This window comes from Hyposmocoma kahamanoa, unplaced genomic scaffold (assembly GCF_003589595.1).
Source record: "Hyposmocoma kahamanoa isolate Upper Pololo Valley unplaced genomic scaffold, ASM358959v1 63, whole genome shotgun sequence".
Lineage (NCBI taxonomy): Eukaryota > Metazoa > Arthropoda > Insecta > Lepidoptera > Cosmopterigidae > Hyposmocoma > Hyposmocoma kahamanoa.
This window is the reverse complement of record NW_020653851.1, coordinates 14,068,889-14,089,800: the sequence shown is the minus strand read 5'-3', so window position 1 is coordinate 14,089,800 and position 20,912 is coordinate 14,068,889. Positions and strand designations below refer to the sequence as shown.

The window sequence follows — 20,912 nt, the reverse complement described above, 5'->3', positions numbered from 1 at the left end:
CTAGTGGAGTAATTTCACACAAAATAATTAAATATCATGGTAATAAAACATCGTGATATTTACTTGGTACTTGGAATAACGGGCTGGACACCAGTATAGTTATAGTAGCAACTCGACGTCAAGGCGCCATTTTGCGTGTGGTATCGTGATATTTAATAAACTTAATGTTATAAGTGTTACTATTCACTTTAGCAAGTCAATGCTAATAAAATGGTCGTTTAAAATCAAAGTAGGCTATGGTAAAACTTTTATACTTTATTCCACGACTAACGCTCACTCAAGTAAGTTATTAATAATAAATTTTTATGGAAAGATATGGCTGTTTGCATAATTGTTACTTTTGGCTCAGAGTCAGGAGTGGACCTTTATTATAATGTGAATTTCGTTAAATTTACTCTTTCGTACGTTACTTCTAATGTAACTCCAAATTTAAATTTCATAATTAGAAGTACGTTGTGTAATTAGTGCTTGGCAAGTCTTTACTACGTATATAAACTATCGTAGTTAATATTTATCCTAAAATATAAATTTTCATTGTAAACTAGTCTAACGAAAATCGCTATAATGTCTACGATCTTATTAGACCCCTAGCATTAGGTTTTTGCATAATTCACTGGTTCAAGACTACTTGACAAGTAACCTACCTGTCTGATGCAATTGTAGGGCGTTGTGAGCCGTGCGCTGGCGCCGAGTTTTCCACGAGTAACTTGTAGATATATGTATAGTTACATACATACGCGAACGGGACACACGATGTGAAGTACTACACCTGTTTTTGCAGCACTCTTGTGCTGATGCAATGCATTATTTCAAACTCGTCATAACACAATTTTCTATTGTAACTGTTTAGTGATTTTCGACCTTAAAGTTCATCAAATGATTTTATTGGATTTGGTTTCAGCCGTAATATTTTATGTAACTTTATAGAATTTTTGTTGCATTTTTTTCCATAAACATTTTACTAGCTATACATTTACTAGCTTTTATATTGATGTGTATTATGCGAATATAATCTAGCGAATTAGGCTGGGCATCTGTACCTTGAAAATCTTCATCAATTCGAAAAGGGGCTCTAAAATAGTTTGCACATCTCATCTCCATGATACACTAGTTTTCTCATGTTATATTCATTAAGTTGGAAGTACAAAATAAATGGATGCACTCAAGTTTCAATAATTCATTTTGTGCTATCAACTTCTTTTAAGGAAAAATAGTAATTTAATAAAAATTTGAGTCGTTCACTTTTGTTTATGATTTTTGTTTATCAAGCGAATTTGTTTAGTAATATTTCAAAACAAGTCAAGTGTTAAGGTCATTCGCGTTACTTTAGGAGAATTGCGAAATTAATTTCACACTCTACCTTTTTCCTGTTATGTACCTCAGTAACACAATGCCATAAATTATCTTATAAAACTTTAAAGAAAATGAGTTCTGGATCTATTACGTACATGCAGTATAATTGAAAGAACACAATAAACAAGCGCATTTCAATTAATTTAGGGACCTTCTAAAATTTTTAGCATAACATCTGAGTTTGGAAGGCTGTATAATAAATTACGTGAAGTTACTTCGAGAGCTATTGTAAAAGTTTCCAATGTAGAATATGAGAGTATATACAAAGTACGTAAATAAAACTCGATTTAATGCGAAATATCTCCTATGAATGTACTCAAAATAATATGAGGTATCCGCAATGAATATTCTGTTAAACTTGAGACGTAAAAATCGTCTCCGGTCAACTTTCTTAAGCGAGAGTTTGCAATCTTATATTCTCCTTAATCTATAAATTCGTACAAACCGTTTTTCTCCTTCGTTCATTAAGATGAGAGCTAAGGTGTGGAACTCTGTCGGTTTGGTGATTCCCGAGCGAAACAACCTGGATTTCTCCAAGGTCAGGACGAGCGTGAACAACCACGTTTATTTCTTCGTTTTCCATCCGTGGTTATGAGACGAGAGTCTGTGTAATTTTTCGTAAATAGGTTTTTTTATGATACCAAGTGACGGAATGAGCACGTCGGGCACTGGTGGTGAGCGACACGCCGCCCCTGTCTTTATAGACAATGTTATCATTAGCAGCACCACTCAAAGTTTTAAATCGCAAAGATCCGAGGGGCGATGCCACTGCGCCTATCACCCTAAGACCGTAAGTAGTAAAGTCTGTAATATCACCTGCACCCTTCGAAACTGAAATGCGGTAATGCTCATATTATAGCTTGGTGGTAGAAATACGTAACGTGGCAGCGCTTCCCTGGACGAACGAACTCTTTCACAAGGAGCTCTACTGCTTCTAAATTTTCAACTTTCTCCACTTCCGAACTACTAAGAGAACCAAGTTATGCTTTTCATCGTAATTACTTTAATAATCGTATAAAAGGCATCATCGCAATTATTGCAATAGGAAATATTTCCGGATATAACCGTAAGACATTAATGTGGTGCAATAAACAAGGGAAATAGTAGTTAATAATAATGAAAAGTGACTGTTATTATTTTCATATTCTTTCTTTTGTTTAGGTAGTTCATCTTCTTATTATATTATTTAAATAGTTAAATGGATACTGATTGTTTTTTGTTTCAAATATGAAGTTATACCTACTTAACAGGTACATCATAATGTAAATAAATCCGTTTTTGTTAGTATTGAGAAGACTTTTAATTACACTATAGCCGATTGTTTAGTAAACAATACACGCCCATATCACGCGTAGTAAAGGTGATAGGTTACGTACGTGATTTAATCCATAATTAGAGAGAATTGATTTCTCGGGTTGTGGTTCCGTGTGTAGCTTGTCGATTAGAGGAGATGTTGTTAGTAGTTATAGCAAGTTTTGTATGGTTTACAAGTCGGAAGCGGGGCGGACCCTTTTTTAATAAAAATCGAATTTTCTTTCTCAAGTCGGGTGTTGGTACGTCGCTGTCATTCATGGCGGAGTTTAGCAACTTCCGAAGTAGCAGGTTATCAGACGTGGGAAGGGGTGGGGGTGTAGGGCTGGATGCTGGTTGTGGCTTGGCGCCCCCGCATTCTAGTCCCGACACTCGGCGCGTTCGACCGCGCTACCGCGAACTGACCTATTAACAATTTATTTACGTGACATATTTTTACATACTAACATTGGAACTGTTACCGTCTTTCTTCTTGTGATCGAGGTTTGTGCAGGATAGTGAACGAGTGATTTTTACGGTTCTTTTTTGTATTTCTTGCTGACCTATTATTTATACAAATTTATTATAGACGTTTAGTCTATGTACAATATTTTATAATACATTATTGTTAATTGATACGCAATATTAATTTACTTAACTGCCGAAATGATAGCTATATGTATAGACGATGAAATTTTATCTCAACTTCTGATTCTGCAAGTCAAACATATATATTTTTACACGATCGCAAATAACTCTTTGTGTAATGAAACTCCTACGCAATCCGTGACACGAATAATTATGAGATTCTGAATATAGCCTTGATTTTGCTTTCTTAGTCTTTGATACGCTTATTTAATGCCATATTTAGTTATTGTTGATCATATAGAAATTGGGCTTAGGTTTCTCTATCTAAATATTAGAAATAATATAAATTAAAATTAATAACTTTCATAAATAAAATAAAACAAAATATAAGAAAAGTCGGATATAAATAATAATGATAATTTGTATGACACATATTTTCATTAACAATAATCTGTAAATATTTACTATTATCTTCCTTGTATTGTTATATTACGAATATTATGATAAACTTCGCGTAATTATTTCTAAATTTTGTAAGTAATTAAATCACCGTCTCATCAGGGATGGTCGTTAGCAGATCCTAAACTGGAACAAGCCGGACAGAAGAGAACTATTAAAATGTAGTAGGCAATAAACAAGAACCCTCGGGCATCTAAACGGTTCATCGCATTAATCCAGCCGGGTCACTTCTCGTCTTAATCCACTTTTGTCTATTTATAAATATCGACCTCTCGAATACATCAATTTTCGCCCATCACAGTCAGATGTCGCCTCCGTAATTTTTCAAGCGAAGCAATTTATTGTGATTTAGGATCTTATGAGCTGCAGGATATTATGAGAATGACTGGCAATAGGTGTTGGGTGTCATGAAGACCCATAAATTAGGTACATCCCCTTCGCTTTTACGTGTACTTACGAAATTTTTTTTCAGTCTGAGTCAAAATCTTAATATCCCTTTAGTTACATTTTTAAAGGTCGTACTTGAAAACCCATTCGTACAGTGACTTTATTCTAAAGTACCTTTACCTGGATTGCCATAAATAATCATACTTATTGTTATTAATGGCATTACAAAAGGTTACTTCAACTAACAATTAAGTTTTGATATTGATTTTTTAACCGACTTCAAAAAAGGAGGTTTTTTTTTGTGTGTACGTTACGATTACTTCGGCATTTGTGAACAGATTTCGATGATTCTTGTATTTTGTTCGAAATATACCTTAGTAGTGATCCCATTCAAATTTGAAGAAAATATTCCACCTCTGAAAATGGCAAATTAGGGGATCTGGATCCTTTTTTATTGGATTTCACCCACTTTTCGTTAACCAATATCAACAAAATTTGGCAAAAAGATGTAAATCCACAAACTTTTGAGGTCTGTTTTTTTATAAAAAGTTATAATTACATTATCATGATGTTTGTACTACTATGATGTCTAAATTTTATTGAATTGATATTCAATTATTTTTTATAAACATGGAATGAATATCAATTCAATAAAATCTAAATACAATGAATAGCGGCATCTCTAGCCAGGCTTGGTAGCTGTAAAGGTATCTGACTGGGTGACGAAATACTTAAGATTTCTCATAGATGGCGCTACGGCCGAAAAGTCGTTGAAAAAAACCAAATACAAAGACACGACAACAAACACATAGAATAATTCGTGACTTTCGTTGGTTTGTTCCGTGGCTTAGTTGATATACTATGATGTCCATTAAACTTTTATGAAATAATAGGATGTATGACAACGCGATTTCCGAACGTGCCCGTCTTTTTGTTGACGGACTTCGAGAAGAATAGTCTCGTAGGTCATCTACAGTGGGAAAACGGTCGTAATTACGGATTTCGTGCTTCGAAAGAAGGACGTCTGTCTAGAGTCCAGTCGGTTCGACGGATTTTTAACCGACTTTAAAAAAAGGAGAAGGTTTTCAATTCGACTATATGTTTTATCCTTTTTTTGTATGTATGTTACGCGATTTTGACGATTCTTTTTTGTTGGAAACTTCGTACCTCGGGAGTGGTCCCATTTAAATTTGAAGAAAGTATTACACCCCTAAGGGTACAGTACAGCTGTGGACAGGTACTTGACCAATGCAAGGGTCAGTGGAGAATCCAGTCTTGTTGAGAGTCTATGGTTAGTCGTTTGAATTTGACACTTAAGGCAGTCTCCGATTGTCAAATTTAGAATAGAATAGAATCCATTTATTACATAACGCCACAACACAATAGAACACGGTAAGAAATAAAAAAAATAAAAAATAAAAATAAAACAAAACTAAATTAAAACTAAAACAAACAGAAAATAGAATAACAAAAAACTAAATAAAATGAATTAAAAATAAAATGTTAGTAATAAGTAATTAAATGACCACAAAGCTAGTCAACACTATTGTTGTACTAAGTAGATGTCATGTGTGCAGCTGTGGCGTATCTAATAGGATCCACTCAGCTAATGTCACCGCCTGAAAAAGGCTGTGACGCTGATTTTCAGTGGACCCTAAAACCGAGTGAGTACCGGAGGTGTGTGTCGCGTATAAACTAAAATAAGTTACGTATATATTTCTGTAATGTAGTATGGTGTGTTCTCTTATATTTATAAAATACTTAAATAATTCATTTGATACATATATACAGTGATACGCGTGTGCAATGTAGTATTCATTATTTACAAGAAACAAAAATGGAACTTATTTAGTTTAAAAAGATACCGATTGCGAGATTTGTGTCACGTGGGCGACGCAACACGAGCGGGTAGGCGCGCGGCAGGGGTCCCCGGCTTTAATTAAAAAATAAATTTAATGCTACCAAAACGCAGGCGTGTCTATTCTCCACAAAGTCCCTTTCACCTGACTCCGACTTTTCGTGATGTATCCATACCGATAGCCGACCGTTTCCAGCTACTTGAAATGTACCTGCCGTCCAATCTGAACTTCGGCAGATACATTGAATTTATGGCCAAAAATGCAGCCAGGAAGCTTGGCATCCTTTCCAAGGTGAGGCGTTACTTCACACCAGGACAGTTCTGCCAAGCACAAGTCCGATCGTGTATGGAATACTGCATATTTATTATATATTAACATTTATAAAAAAAAAGGGTAAGAAACTAGAGCATAGGTAGAATCCGGTTTCGCGCACTTTCCGGTAACCGATTCAATAAAACTTGGCAAATACATGTAATTCCACGAACTTTTGAGGTCGGTTTTTTTTAGTATTCTATACTGAGATTATTATTTTTCCTGCGTCTGATCGATCTTTTTATCAATAATAACATGCGATTTAACTTAACAATTACACAATTAACTCAATCCTCATGCACTGACTTTTTTATCATCAATGATTTTTTTATTATATCAATTTCGGTGGATACAATCTAGCTTGATCAATGTGATTTTTGAAACTTAGACCCGTAGCGCATTGACCCAGACTTTGATCTTGACCCCCGGTTCTGAATCGGCTCCGCTTACTAGCTCTAGTAATGAGGTTCCTTGATTCCTTCAGGGCCCCAAGTCTGTGTCGGTAGATGATTGTCAATGGCAGAAATTACGTTTGGTAGTCTGCTAAAAGTTAAGTGTAGTGTCTTGTTAGTGGATAGCCATCGAACTGCTATTCAACTGCCATTGCATTTTTTGGTATTCTGATCTTTAATGGCAAGTCGACGGCTCATCGTAGACGCATTCTGTCATCCGGTAACTAAAATGGGGCTAAGTGACAAAATTATTTTTTGAAATATCATAAAAAACATAACCCAGTTTTAGAATATTGAAAATGTTTAATTATATTTGAACTATGCATCGGTAGGGTAAATTCCGATAAGTCGAACATGTTAACTAATTATAAGAATTTTGTGCGCTATCTTTTGCTGTTTAAAGCGGACGTTGACCATTTCTCACTTAGCCTCGTTTTAGTTAGTAGACGGCAGTGTTCTACTAATTACGTGAGAAAAAAATACATTTAATTTGAATACTAATTGCCGATTCAACGAAATCAAAATTTAAGATATGCATAATAGTTCAGTATTGAGTAAATTGAGTATACAATTTTAGTAAGGCAACATCGATCGTTAGTGATGTGTTAATGTTTAACACACACTTAATGTTCATTTAGCATAAGTATCATGTTCTTGTCTTAAAAATGAAAATATGTAAAGTATTTTGTTTTTCTGTGTGTTTGTGATGCCAATAAACATATTCTTATTCTTATTCTTGATGAATGAATGCCGTCATTGCCATTCCATTATCACTCCATTGAGACTCAACTAGCATTGGCCTAGGTTTTAGTAGAATAACAATCATTGTCATAATTGCTATATAATCTCAGTAGAGTCTCAACGGAATTACAATGATCAGTGGTTAAAAACGATGAAAAATGTTCAATAAGTCTGGAAGTACTGCAGGAGTTAAACATTTTCTAATATCTCCCCCAAGGGTGATTCAAGTCAGTCGGTGTGTTTGATGATCGCATAATAGGGTGTTGACCTTCGAACCGTACATTCTAATATTTCTCCCTTAACAACTCCCCAGAGTGTTATTTGATGATACCTGGCAGCCACGTCTGCGTTTGATTGGGTGATACATATGTATATTGAGTATTTCATATTGTAATGACTCTGTATGCATGTAGTACGTATATGTATATAGGAGTACGCTATCAATGCGTGCATCTCGTTATCAAGCCCTTTGTGTTTGAAGGGAATTGCAAAATTGCTTGGAACATATTGCTTAGTTATTCTTATTGTTATATGTGTGAAGCCATGGTAGGCTAATGGTTCGATACTACCTCTCAAGTCGAAGAGTCGTGGGTTCGGATCCGGGCTTGTATCCCGGAATTTTTCGGAATTAATTTATTAATTTTTAATATATGAAGCTTGTCGGTGAAGGAAAACACCGCGAGGAAACCTGCACACTTCTGCAAAACAATTTAATGATGTGTGTGAGTTCTCAATCTGCATTAAGCCCACATGGGAGGCACAGCAGTGGGACTATATATATATATATATACCTTTAGTTTAACTATCATTATTGTTATAGAGGCACTTAACAATTTTCCAATCCACAAAACTCCCAATAAGTAATACATTTGTTGTTTCACGATCAGTAGGGCTAGCACGACAGGACGCGACTTGCGCAAAAGCGACATGAAGCGCGAGATATTGCTATTCTCGCATAGAGTTCTCGCACTCTTTGTCGCTCTCGCGCAAGTCGCGCCCTGTCGTGCTAGCCCTAAAGGTCAATGAATTAATAATGATTTAATGAATAATTAATTGAATGTTAAATGTTTTATTGCCCTTTTTATACACTGCGTCTGATATTAAGAGCCTTATTAAACATTCATAAGACCATAGTGTTGTTTGTAATAATATTATTTTAATAACTTTATATATTTTTTTCAATTATGATAAAACATTCTTTATAATATTGTATTTCCTACGGAACATCAAAAGTAACTGTCCAAATTCTTTGTTGAAAATTTTACCTTACCTTGTTCACATACGGTTCAAATTTGTAGTAAAGACTTATATTAAAATATCTACAGTGCTGTTATATGACGCAAGTGGTATAACATTTATACACTATTAGATATATCTAAACCAGTGGCTGAATGTACTTACACCGGTAATATTAGCAAGTCTACATTTAGTTGGTAAATGAAATTATTTACCCTCTGGGACTTACAAGTCGCTTTCGTGCCGGATCAAATTGTGGGCATGGGATTTGACAGTTTCTTGCCGATAACTATGGAAGTATTATATAGATACTTGGTGTTTACTAGTTGTGTAATATCTCTATTGTACCTCAAGTTTTCAGGGAACAAATCTTGAACTTCATTTGTTATGACATAGTTGTAATAGTTTGTGCGTTCCGATTGCATGTACAGTCGTTGCCCTCAGTTAAGTATCCACTATTTGTATGGCACTTATAAACAGTGGATAGCTAAGTGAGGGCACCGACTGTACAAACCCATGCCTGTTGATAGTGAACGAGTAATTAAAAGGATCTTTTGATACGTATTACATTTTTAGTTGTATAGTCGACGAGTCAAATTATTCAAAAAACCAAATAGGTGCTTTTGTAATAAGAGCGACGTAAATTGTACTATACATTCACTCTCACGTACGTAATTAATAGATTCAGATGTTATTTTGCGGAAGTTAATTGTGGATGTTGATCTTATTCTAATAATTAATATTCTACTCCTCCAACCCGATGGAGGTTAAATCATGCAAAACTGCTACGCTTGCGTTGAATATTTTTTTTTCATGTACTTCATTTTCCCACCCTCCCTTCGCATAAAATATATAACATAAGTGCAACTACAGTCGCAGACACCACCACTAAAAAATTAACTACGTGAAAAAATATTCAACACAAACGTAGCTATTTCCGCCGAGTAGCAAATTAATTTACTTTCATTTTTTTACCCTCACATAAACACACAAATATACACCAAATATGTATAAATTATATGTGTCAAATATATGTTGTATATATAAACACAAACCCACACATACATTCACTTACAACATAATTCTTCTTTATTTATTCTTCTAATATATTTGAATTACTTTGTAATTATTTAAGTACACATATATTTTTGTCTTATGCCTATCTTTCTTATTTTTACTAAGAGGTGGAAGGATAAGAGCCTGGTGCTCTGTAATGCATGTTAATCCTAATATGGACACCAAACTTTCACAAACGAAACCATCTTCAGTTACATGTGAGGGCCATATGTACAAATTTCTTTTGTGAAAGATAATAAAAGCATTTTTATTCATTCACACATTCCTCTGTAATTATATATATGAGATATAAAATATGTCACACAAATATTATCTTATTAAACGCAAACGTTCAATGGGTAAAGTATATCAACTTAACAAACGATTACTGAGATTATTTGACTGTCATTTCGCTACATAGACGCATATTAATGTAGGCGACTGTACATAGACGGATATTGCAGGAATTATTTTGTCGACGAAATTAATTTGCGTTCGGCAGTTTATTTAAAAGGGGAAACGGCTTCATATTTCAAAATTACAATATTTTGTAGATATTGTAAATTACATTACTCGTGTTCTTAACTGTATTTATTATAACTGAGTCTCCCTGGGCTCAGAGGTATCTACAAAGAATTCCCCTCGTCAAAAAAAGGTCTGAGCCATATGAGCTATTCAAACATGTTTTCGTAATTATCTACGCGTATTGCCTATAAAGTCGATGAATAATTTAATATTCATATACAGAGTTATTTGTAAAATACTAACAACCTCGCAGAACTATTTTAGGAACGTCCTAAACAATAACTTTTGTTCCATTACTTTTACAAAACATAATGCAATTTACCAAAAATAAACTTTTCATTTTTTATTGTAATAGAGCTCCTTGTGAAAGATTTTATCCAGGGAAGTACTGCTATCGCGCCTATGTCTGCCGCCAAGCAGTAATTTGAGCTTTACTGCGTTCCGGTTTTGAAGGGTACGAGTGCTGGTAAAATTACAGGCACATGGGACTTGTAACTTATGACTCAGCAGTGGCAGGGCCCCTTAGATCTTTGCGATTTAACGTTACATAAATGGACAGGCGTGTAGCTTACCATCAGGTGCATGACTTGTTCGTCCCGTCACTTGATATTATAAAAAAAAAAAAACCACCCCACTCCTGCGTTCTGCATCACAGAGTTTTATCACTGTTTAGAGCTATTTAAATAATTTTATTTTTGTACGGAAGTAAAATTTGATGAATTATTAAAAGTTATGGAATAATAAAGACATTGGTAAACGTAACAAATAACATAACATAATCACTCAACAGTCAACAATTCGGTGACTCCCCATAACTTAAGACGTAGTCACCCTGCTCCAATATGAGCCAGGTCATTTTTGTTACTTGATTTAAAACTTTTAAAAAGAAAAGTATCCACTTTAGTATAGATTTACTTAATATGCTCAATTATAATATTAACAGACAAAATAAAGCATAATTTATTTATAAGTTATACAAGTGAGTAATTAAATGAAATATATTTGCTTACCTGATTTCTAAAACAGCGTAAAAAGTATCTTCATTAAATACCTTCAACATACATGTAGCCCTTATATGTACTCATCTGTGCTATGTGGCCACACACGCGCTATAAAAACTATAAAACCGCGCTTTCGATCCGGACCCGCCCCGGCAAGTTTCTATCTGAGATGACTTATGTACGCTCGCACACAGAGATGTTGGATTAACCAACTAAACTAACTCTGGATCAAGTAAAAATGGAAATAATTAAGCTCACAAATTTACATTTTCCAACACTGAAACTTTTTAAGACTTTCACTTATTCTTTCTTTTACATTATTGTGAAATATAAACAATACAAAGTAGAAGGAATAAGGTTACTTATTATCAGGGTCGCGATCTATATCTTTTGTAATAGTTTGTAATAGTGACAACATGAATATCTGAAATTTTAGTAAACGCTATTGTTTACATTTTTAACAAATAATCAATGATCTCCAAATACCATGATAATAAATGTACAATTTAGAGTAAACGTCTTCAGTGACAAGATTAATTAAATAATTGCTTAATTGTTTAAGCGATTACTTTAAGAGTTGAACTATTTGCGAAGTGGTGAACTTTAAGATTCTTGCGAAATTTGATGATGCTTGCCCAAGTTTCTTCCCAATTTCTTATTTAAATTACCGCGTTCCGCGGAACGAGAAATTCCGAATTTAAAATTGAGTTATGCGCTTGACTGTACAGATCCATCATACAAGTACGTAGATATTATGAACCAGAGAAGTGCTTCTGTGGAAATAGCGATCGATGTTGCGGTGGTTTTGCAACTTTCTTCATTCGTCTGCGATCTCTTGGCCCTTGGACTTGAAAACGAAACTAATTTACGCACTCCACTTAGTGACGCAGCGTTATTCGAGCATTTCTCTTTTTGAACGCCTTAAAAGAAATACGTTTTTCCTTGGCATTTACAGAAATTTGTTTCCTTTGTGGAGACCAATTAGTTAAAAACGGTACTTTTTATTTATGGTAACCAGCTCAGAACTCTTCTAAACAGTGTGTATATGCATGTATTGTTATATGAAAAAGTATTTGTATTACATAGACAAAACACATTGTTTTGGACAAATAGTAAATATAAATGTTCATAAAATTTCATAAGGGAAAAGGGAAAATGCATACTTTTCCGTATAAAATACAATAATATATAATAGTAATAATACATATTTCAATGATAACATACGTATGCTTACAATAACGATTGTTGGGAAAGGTTAGTAATAAAAACTAAACAATAAAAACTTCAACTAAATTTGCTCTTTTAGTCTTTTTATAATTTGTAGTCGGTATGTTAATCATATGTAGTGTTATACATTTATAAATACGTACGTAATTTGTGTTGTTCTATGCATTGTATAGAGTGAACTTATAAATGATGCAATATAAATGTAGCAATTTCGTCTTGTCGTGATTACTATGAACCTTTATCTTCACTTTGGCATCCCACGTAAAAAAAATACAAAGAAAAGGTAACTCTTCGATAGAAAATGTGTTAATCCCTGTCAAACCGTATCCACAAAATAAACAAACAAATAGATTGAAAAAAGGTCACATAAACAAGCTTGTATTTGTTAGTTGTGCAGTGGAATGGAGATCTAAATGTTTTGTGTATTGCTCTTATTATGATGAAATAATTCTTTGTTGTAGGAATATAATGAAATGGCATTTTAAACAACAACAAAAAAGCCACGTATACAATGGCACGAATACGTTATAAATTAATCTCGGAAAACGAAAGGCAATCTGCCTCTGGGCTATTTTATTTCCACAAAAGTGAACCTACAAATTATCGGAAAAATCAACACCGTCCTGAAATTTTTTTACCAAAGCACGGTACCTGCAGGCACTGCTTTTAAAGAGAAAATAAAGCACCTTTTTAATTCATATCACCAATTTAATTATTATGTATAAATGCGTGAACTCGATATTTAAATAATTTGTTTGTAATTCAATCGAAAATAGAGCAATGACCGTTGATCCGCTTTTGTTGAATATAGCTATTTTGTAATCGAATCCAAAATATTTTGTTTACGTATTTGATGACGTAATAAACACGAAAAGATCAGAGGTTGACTTTGAAAACTTTGTGTGTATTTTTAGAATTTTCTCGAATGTTGTTGAGTTTAGATATTTTTGTTTGTTACCAAGTCGAACGGTACGAATAAGTCGTTCGCCTGGTGATAAGTATTCCAGGTCCAAAGCAGTTCCAGTACCACTCAGAGCATTAAATCCCAAAAGTCTGAGAGGCACTACCACTGCTTCCGTTACTCTGAGGTATTAGTTAACAAGTCCCATGTGCCTGTAATTTCAGCAAAAGTGATCAATCAAATCTGAAAAAGAATCTTGATAAGCTACTATCAGGATTCTTAATAGAATTAGGTACAACATGATTAAATTAATTATTTAAAACGGTTGCAGCAATCATTATAACTGTTGCTGCAATCATTGATTGTTATCGATAGACTCAAAACACGCTACAAGGAAACCTTAAACAACATCTTGTTTATTTCAATTACAATGTTTTTGTTAGGAAACTGACCCGTATGAGTTACTAAAAGTAAATAGGTATAACAGAAATAACAATAAGTTATCCCATAATAAACGAGCACGTAACCGAGAAAAACTCAGTCGACAATATTCGCTGGCAAATATATGAGAATCGATAAATAATTATTGTTATTTTCGCCTTCAGGGGCTTTATCTCAATTATTGGAGTTTCCCTTGTGCCCGTACCATGATTAATGTTGTTTCTCGATTCCATTTAAACTTTCGATTCGCTCAGTGTTAATTAGATTTGATGTGAATTTCACGGCTGGCGATCTCCCATTAAGCAAGCACGTGGATCTTCATATTTCTCCAGATATCGTTTGTATCCCTGAAATGCTGGCCTTCGTTACCATTGAAGGGGATTCTACAGTAAAGAAGGCGTGGCCTTAGGAGAGCGATGGGTGTGAATTTGACAGAGGTTGTTAATTATATGCCTGTCGGTCTCGCAATCGCGTTCCTTGCGGTTTTGAGGAAAATTACGACTCACGCCTCGTTTAACATACGCAGTCGGTTTAATGATGCCGTAAAAGAAAATTTAAAGGTTGATTGGAATATATTTCACTGTCTCCTTATTTCTGTTTCATCTGTTCAAACGTCTCGGTTGTGTACATATTTGTAGGTATTAACAGGGAAAAGAGCAACGTCAAAAACCAATATCTTTCTTCGTCCAATAACGTAGAGTCGTTTCTTTCTTTTTATTAATTTCCACAATCACTTATATTTAAGACGGAGGACTGCCAAGGATAATTAACCAGGCGCTCTACCAGAATTATTAATCGTCGTGATCGATAAACGGAACTCGATTAATGAGACAATCTGTCTCGTACCAACTTGCTTTCAAATACAGGACAAGTCCGAGTAGAATAATAGGGCACTGTAATTGACGGCTCCCTCAAGTTCGCAGTAATTAATATTGAACTCACCCCTATCTATCGAAACTTAAAGGGAACGTATCCCAAACCAGATCCCCTTTCAGTCACTAGCAGGCGATCATTACTTAATGTTTGGAATTTTATTAAGTGGGAAACAAACAGGTGGAAAAAAAATACTACACTGTAATCATAAATCATCATCAATATTGCCATAAGAATTAAGAGAGCTAGTTACATTTTCATTTTGTTTTAAATTAAAACGTATTTGCAAAATTAATATTAACAGACATTATTTACAATAAGTAGTTTTAATAGAAAACTGTAATTTGGAGCTTAAGTTTAATAAATAAATATTAGACAACATCTAAACATACGCTGTTTTGATCCCAAAGTAAGGTGCTAAAGCAGTTGTGTTGTGGAAATCGGAAATAATGACGGTACCACGAACACCCAGACCCGAGACAATAAACAAAAGTTAGTTTTTTACACTCGGGGATCGAATCCGGGACCTCAGAGATGGCGACACAGTCAAAGTTTGGTTTCATGAAATAAGTTGTATCCGTGTATACTCAGGTTTACATTTAAGAGTATTCAACGAGAAGGTTCGTAACTTCTTTTCTCAAGTAACGACAAGAACTAAGAATCTAGAAAAATTTATAACTGATTCAATACAACAACAGCTAAAACTTTTGTTTTTTGGATAAAGCTTTAGAACCCTCATCAACAACCCCTTTATACGTCGGGAGCTTCAGACGTTTCACAAGATACTGAAGATAGTGACATGCAGGTTTCATCACAATAATCCTTTACCATTAGCGAAAGGTACGTAACATTAATAAATGTACGCAGCTTAGAAAAAAAAGTCACAAGCACATGCCATCAAACGGATTTGAAGTGGCGCGGTCTATGGGGAATATTTCGTGATTTAAAAACAATAAAAAAAAATGTTTAATGATCAAAAAATAAAAAAGCTAATCTTGTGTAGTCTGGTGGGCTGGTTTTATATTTTTTTTGCTTTCGCGCCAATTTAAAAAAAAAGAATGTCACGTGTGTACTGTTTTGTCAAAGCGTGACATTCAGCGGGCCACGAAGCTTAAAATCGGAACTGTCCCGCTTAAAGCGGGAGGTATGGTTACGTGACAGAGGAGTGATGACAACCTTCTCAAAACCTTCGAAGACTGTTGAGAACAAAAATATTTTTATCATAAAATCTTTATCCCAAAATCCAAGGAATTACTTGAAAATACTTAATTTTGTACTCATAAGTTTTGAACTACTTTTGGAATATGCCCAGGGGTCAAGGAATAAAGATTATAAAAGTAACAGACTTCATCATGCTATAAAATGCTCTAGAATAGCCACTAATGAAGACGCTTTACGTACATTTTTGTACACAGGACCCTAAAATAACAAGTTAGGGAGAAAACTTTATAATAAGAAATATATGGAACTTCTAGACGAAGCCCTGGAGCTTCTGAGTGAATTTTAAAGTACTTGAAAGTTTTCAATTAATTAAATTATTGTTAGAAAGATGTAGGATATGGAGTTGTAGGAAAAGGTATGATAAAAGCCTTTTTCCGTTTTGTTGGAAAAACATTGCCCAAAAAAACTATTACTTATTTTAGTTACAAATGTGAATTATTTAATTAAAATAACTTTACGATGGGAAATGAAACTATTTTTCCGGATTTAAATCGCGTAAATTTGTTGAAAAAACAAATATACGCGATTTAAATCCTGAAAAATAGTTTCATTTCCTATGTGTAACAATCACGAAAACCTAAGAACTCGATAACTTTACGATGTTTCATTTTATTATTTGTAAGTAAGCGTAGTTTTTTTTTTAAAAACAGGAGTAAGTTTATATAAATAATTACTTTTTATTCATATATTGTTAATTTTTTTTTAAATTGTTTTTGTGTAGTTTTTTTTTATGTAAATGGATATATCTCTAAAACATGGATGTTATAGATTTGAAAGAAAATGCCTTCATCTCCCCATAGTGCGTCGACCTACCTTTTGGTTGAGAAAAAGAAGCTGTCCTGCCATTGGGCTACTACCCGTTTTAAAATCTCTAATTTATTATTGCTATGTTAGATTGCATGCATTTTCCGATACTTTTCCTTTATGAACCAACACGTCAAAAAAGATATATCGTATTCATATTACAATATTGTCCTATAGTTTTAAAATAATCAACTGCTAAAAATATATTTATGGCATTTGATTATTTTAAAATTTTCATTATGTGCTTTTTAAAATGGTCATATATCAATAAGTTTTGAATTGAGAGACATTGGAAGAGTCGATAGACTCATAAATTTTTCGGAAACAATCTCCGCGGGACTTGTAACTTGGTACTATGCAAATGATTTCTTAGTTTGAATGCTCTCTGTGGCCTACTAATTCTCAAAAGTCATTATAGAATACGCTCTCTAGTTAGTACCGTAAACCTAGAGCTTTATCATTAACAGTCAATATACTCGACTCAAATTTAATTATAGATGAAAATTCAAGCAGGTAATTGTTGGTGCTTACTCCAAGATCAAATTAATATTTGTTATCTGCCAACTATAAAACCCTATGTAAATTAAACTAATTATCCGAGCCTGGACTTGGTAGATGGAAATTATAATTAACGTGTTGGTTTTCCAACCAAACCGACCCACATTATACAAGGAATTAATTTTTGTAACTGGTCTACCCGTAGACACTCGTGCCTTTATGATAATGATTCTGCAAGTTGGTATTTTAATTAGGGTTAATATAAAGAACATTATGTTAAGTAACACGCGAGAAACATTGCTACAAATCCTCTGTGGACCAGTTTCTATATTGTACAGTCTCCATTGTAGTTCAATTTTGAATTAAATTTTGGAAGGTTTATTTTATTTTTATAACTCGACTAAGAAATTTGTAGTCAGTCATTTTCGAGATATGGCAGTTCGCAGTTTAAAAGTATTTCTCAGTCTTGTTTTATTTTCAAAACTTATAATATTATGGTTACATGATATCTCTGAATAAATATCTCTGGAGTTATCCAGAGATATTTATTTATGTTTATAGGTTGGATTTTTTGTGCTGATCTAACAGGTTAGATTTTAGGAACCATTTGGTACATATAACTAAATTTTTGATAATTTTGTGGATTGGATCCTTTTTGCTTAACTACGTCCAATTTCCTTTTAGTTCATGTGATGTTATAAAAAAATATAAAATTTTAAGAAGGCCAAATATTTTGGCTTATTTGAGTTTGTGGAATTACATCTATTTGCAAAAGGTTTAATGAAATCGATTAACGGAAAGTGGGTGAAGTCCATTAAACCGGAATGGACTTCACCTTTGCCACCCATAGATGTGGAATATTTTCTTCAAATTTAAATGGAATTTCTACTGAAATAACCCCTTTTAACGAAAAAAGAATCATTGAAATCGGTTCACAAATGTCGGAGTAATCGTGTAACATACACACAAAAAAAGATGGTTAAAAATGATTGAAAATGACTTATGAAATGAAACTATTCTTCCGGATTTAAATCGCGTAAATCCGGAAAAATAGTTTCATTTCCTGTTTGTAACATTCACGAAAACCTAAGAACTGGAAATGACTTTGACTTAGTTATGTTAGTTGTATTTTAATTTTGCATAGTATCTACCTGTTATTATAGAGATTAATTCTTTTAAGGAAAAAGTACTCAAAGTACGATAATTTAATAAAACCGTTGACCTGTCAGCAAAACCCTCATTATACGATCAGAAATTGCCGTCATTTGGTCTATGGTACCCCATTAAGACGGATCCGATTCATCGAATAAAAAAGATTCAAATCACATGAATCCCATTTGCCAACCATATTTGTCCTTCATGTTTGCCTGCGCAAATAATGAAGGACGAATTTGTATTCCTATGTACATAAAAGAACCAAATTGCCTAATGGCAACTTAAAGCCTATTATATTATTTTTATAATTATATATCAGTACCATTTATAAAATTATTTATTAAATTCGAAATTTTAAAGATAATTTCAATATTATATGAGTAAGTTGTTATATTTGTTATGATTATTGGTCCGAATTACGAAAAATTTAACTGCCTCTGTGGTCGAACGGTTACCATGCCGGACTGCCACGCAGAGGTCTCGGGTTCGATTCCCGGGCAGGGAGAAATATTTGTGTGACCTACGTTTATTTATCTTGTGAGTTTGGGTGTAATTTGTGGTTGTCTATGTGTGTGTACATGGCACCCGCGATACAGGGTTTCCCTAGTGCGGGGCTATGAGTGTGTGCGCGCGTTATAAAAAAAAAGATTGAATAAGCTTCAAGAAAAATGTCCGATTAGACTAGGAACACAAAGAGGCAACAGACACCGGTTCGAATCCAGTCGGATTGAAGGATTTTTTCTTGGCGCTCGTTAGGTCTTTGTGTAAATAATAATAACAAACTAGTAAAGTATTTTCACAAACAAAAAATAGATGAATATCATGGTATTCCATAAAAATGAAATATTGTTACATTACTACACAGACTTCATTGAAATTTACCATGAGCTTTGCGGTGACGGAAAAAATCATGGTGAAACCTACACATCGAAGAAGGTTCACAACCCTCGGAAAACATGTGAACTCCCAAACTCGCATTGGTCTTATGGTCTAAATCCCCGCCTCAGAAGCATCCCGTGCCCAGGAGTGGAACGTGTGGATGGGGATGATGATGATGATTAGACAAACGATGTGGGAACCTGCGCTTTAGCAAATTTGTTCAGTTTTATTCTTATTTACAACCAGACCGGTCCCACAGTGTAATTGCTAGTTAGAAGACCGCTGAGGCTCTTCGCATCTCGAATGTGGACCGGGAATCTAATCTGACTAATATTTTATGCCCATAAAACTTTGGAAACCGACCTTCGCGAGAGACAAAGGGTTGGAAGGATTATCCCGTGGTTACCTGCTTTTAATTCGGGCAGCTCCCAGTAGATTCATAATTTAACTTTACTCGTAATATAGTTGGCTCATTATTTGTTTACAGGATTCATTAATTGCTATCGTTTAATTTATTTCGTTCCTCGTATCAGATTACGTTTAACTGTTAAATCCTAAAAGGCGTTTCTGTAAAATCGTGTGAGTTCTTTATCTTTTTTTTTTGTTCCAAATGAGCATTGTATTTTTCCCGAAGCAACAATGAATTTTAACTTACGAATAGATTTTTCCTTTTTTCATCCTGGATTTGTTTTAAATGAGCTCTTATAATACAGTTGGTGCATGTTTTTATTCCTCTTTATAAAAGTATTCTGAGTAATCACAAAGGACCGTAAAAATCATTGTACTTTTTGGATTTTTTTTCCAATTTAATACTATTCTTTATGATGCTCGTGTAGTTGAAATAGCGCTGAAGTAGAAAGTGTGTGGAGACAATTCTTATTCAGTGAATACCATAAAAGAGTTAAAGTGTGTCGAACATGGCGCTGTGGATTATATGGCTAACAACGTGCGTGCTGCTGGTGAACTCGGAAGCTTCAATTTACGATGATGATTACGATACGTACACAAGGACCTATGACTACAAAAATGCAGGTAAATTGAAATAATTTTAATACGACAATCAGGGGGTAGTAGCAGTAGAGCTCCTTGTTAAAAGAGTTCGTCCAGTGAAGTTCTGCCGCCTTACATTTTTCTACCGCCATTTATTATGATACCTAGTGACGGGACAAACAAGTCGAGTGCCGGTGGTAAGCGACACGTCTGTCCATAGCAGTTGCCGTGCCACTCAGAGCTGCCTGCGTGGTTTACCGAACGTTGGGTGCGATTCGTAATATATAACAACAAATGACATATTTTTAGTCGATATAACGCTCAACAGATATTATTAATTTATGGTATAGAGACATTTGACCTATTCTTGCATGATATAATAAAGATCACTGGGTATAATAGACGATTGATATAACAATTTTCAATCTAATATACCGATGGCATAATGTTCATTTTACATAAACACTTCAGATATAACACTCACTGAAGTATAATGTTGAATGTGTATGTGTGAAAAAAAAAAAATTAATATAATTCCGTGGTGTTTAGGTGCAACGGTGAATGAACCGAATTTGTTTACATTTCGTAGTTGGTTCGATCTCCTCCTGTGGGTTTAGGTTAGGTTAGTATATGACAAAGCTGCCAGGAGCGAATTTGTTTGCAT

At 34.1% G+C, this 20,912-nt stretch overlaps 1 protein-coding gene across 7 annotated transcripts in view; it reads left to right on the top strand.

The window, feature by feature from the left end:
* The window catches only part of LOC113230074 (low-density lipoprotein receptor-like), a 242,864-nt gene that overhangs the window by 173,656 nt on the left and 48,296 nt on the right, over positions 1 to 20,912 (top strand). The window contains exons 1-2 of one of the 7 annotated variants that reach the window (XM_026463810.1): positions 3,025 to 3,147; positions 20,095 to 20,290. The exons of the other annotated variants lie outside the window; for them this stretch is intronic. Of the exons in view, the coding sequence (XP_026319595.1) occupies positions 20,176 to 20,290 (115 nt within the window). The 5' untranslated portion in view covers positions 3,025 to 3,147; positions 20,095 to 20,175. Of the gene's footprint in view, positions 1 to 3,024; positions 3,148 to 20,094; positions 20,291 to 20,912 lie in introns of those variants that run through there. 7 annotated transcript variants of the gene reach the window in all.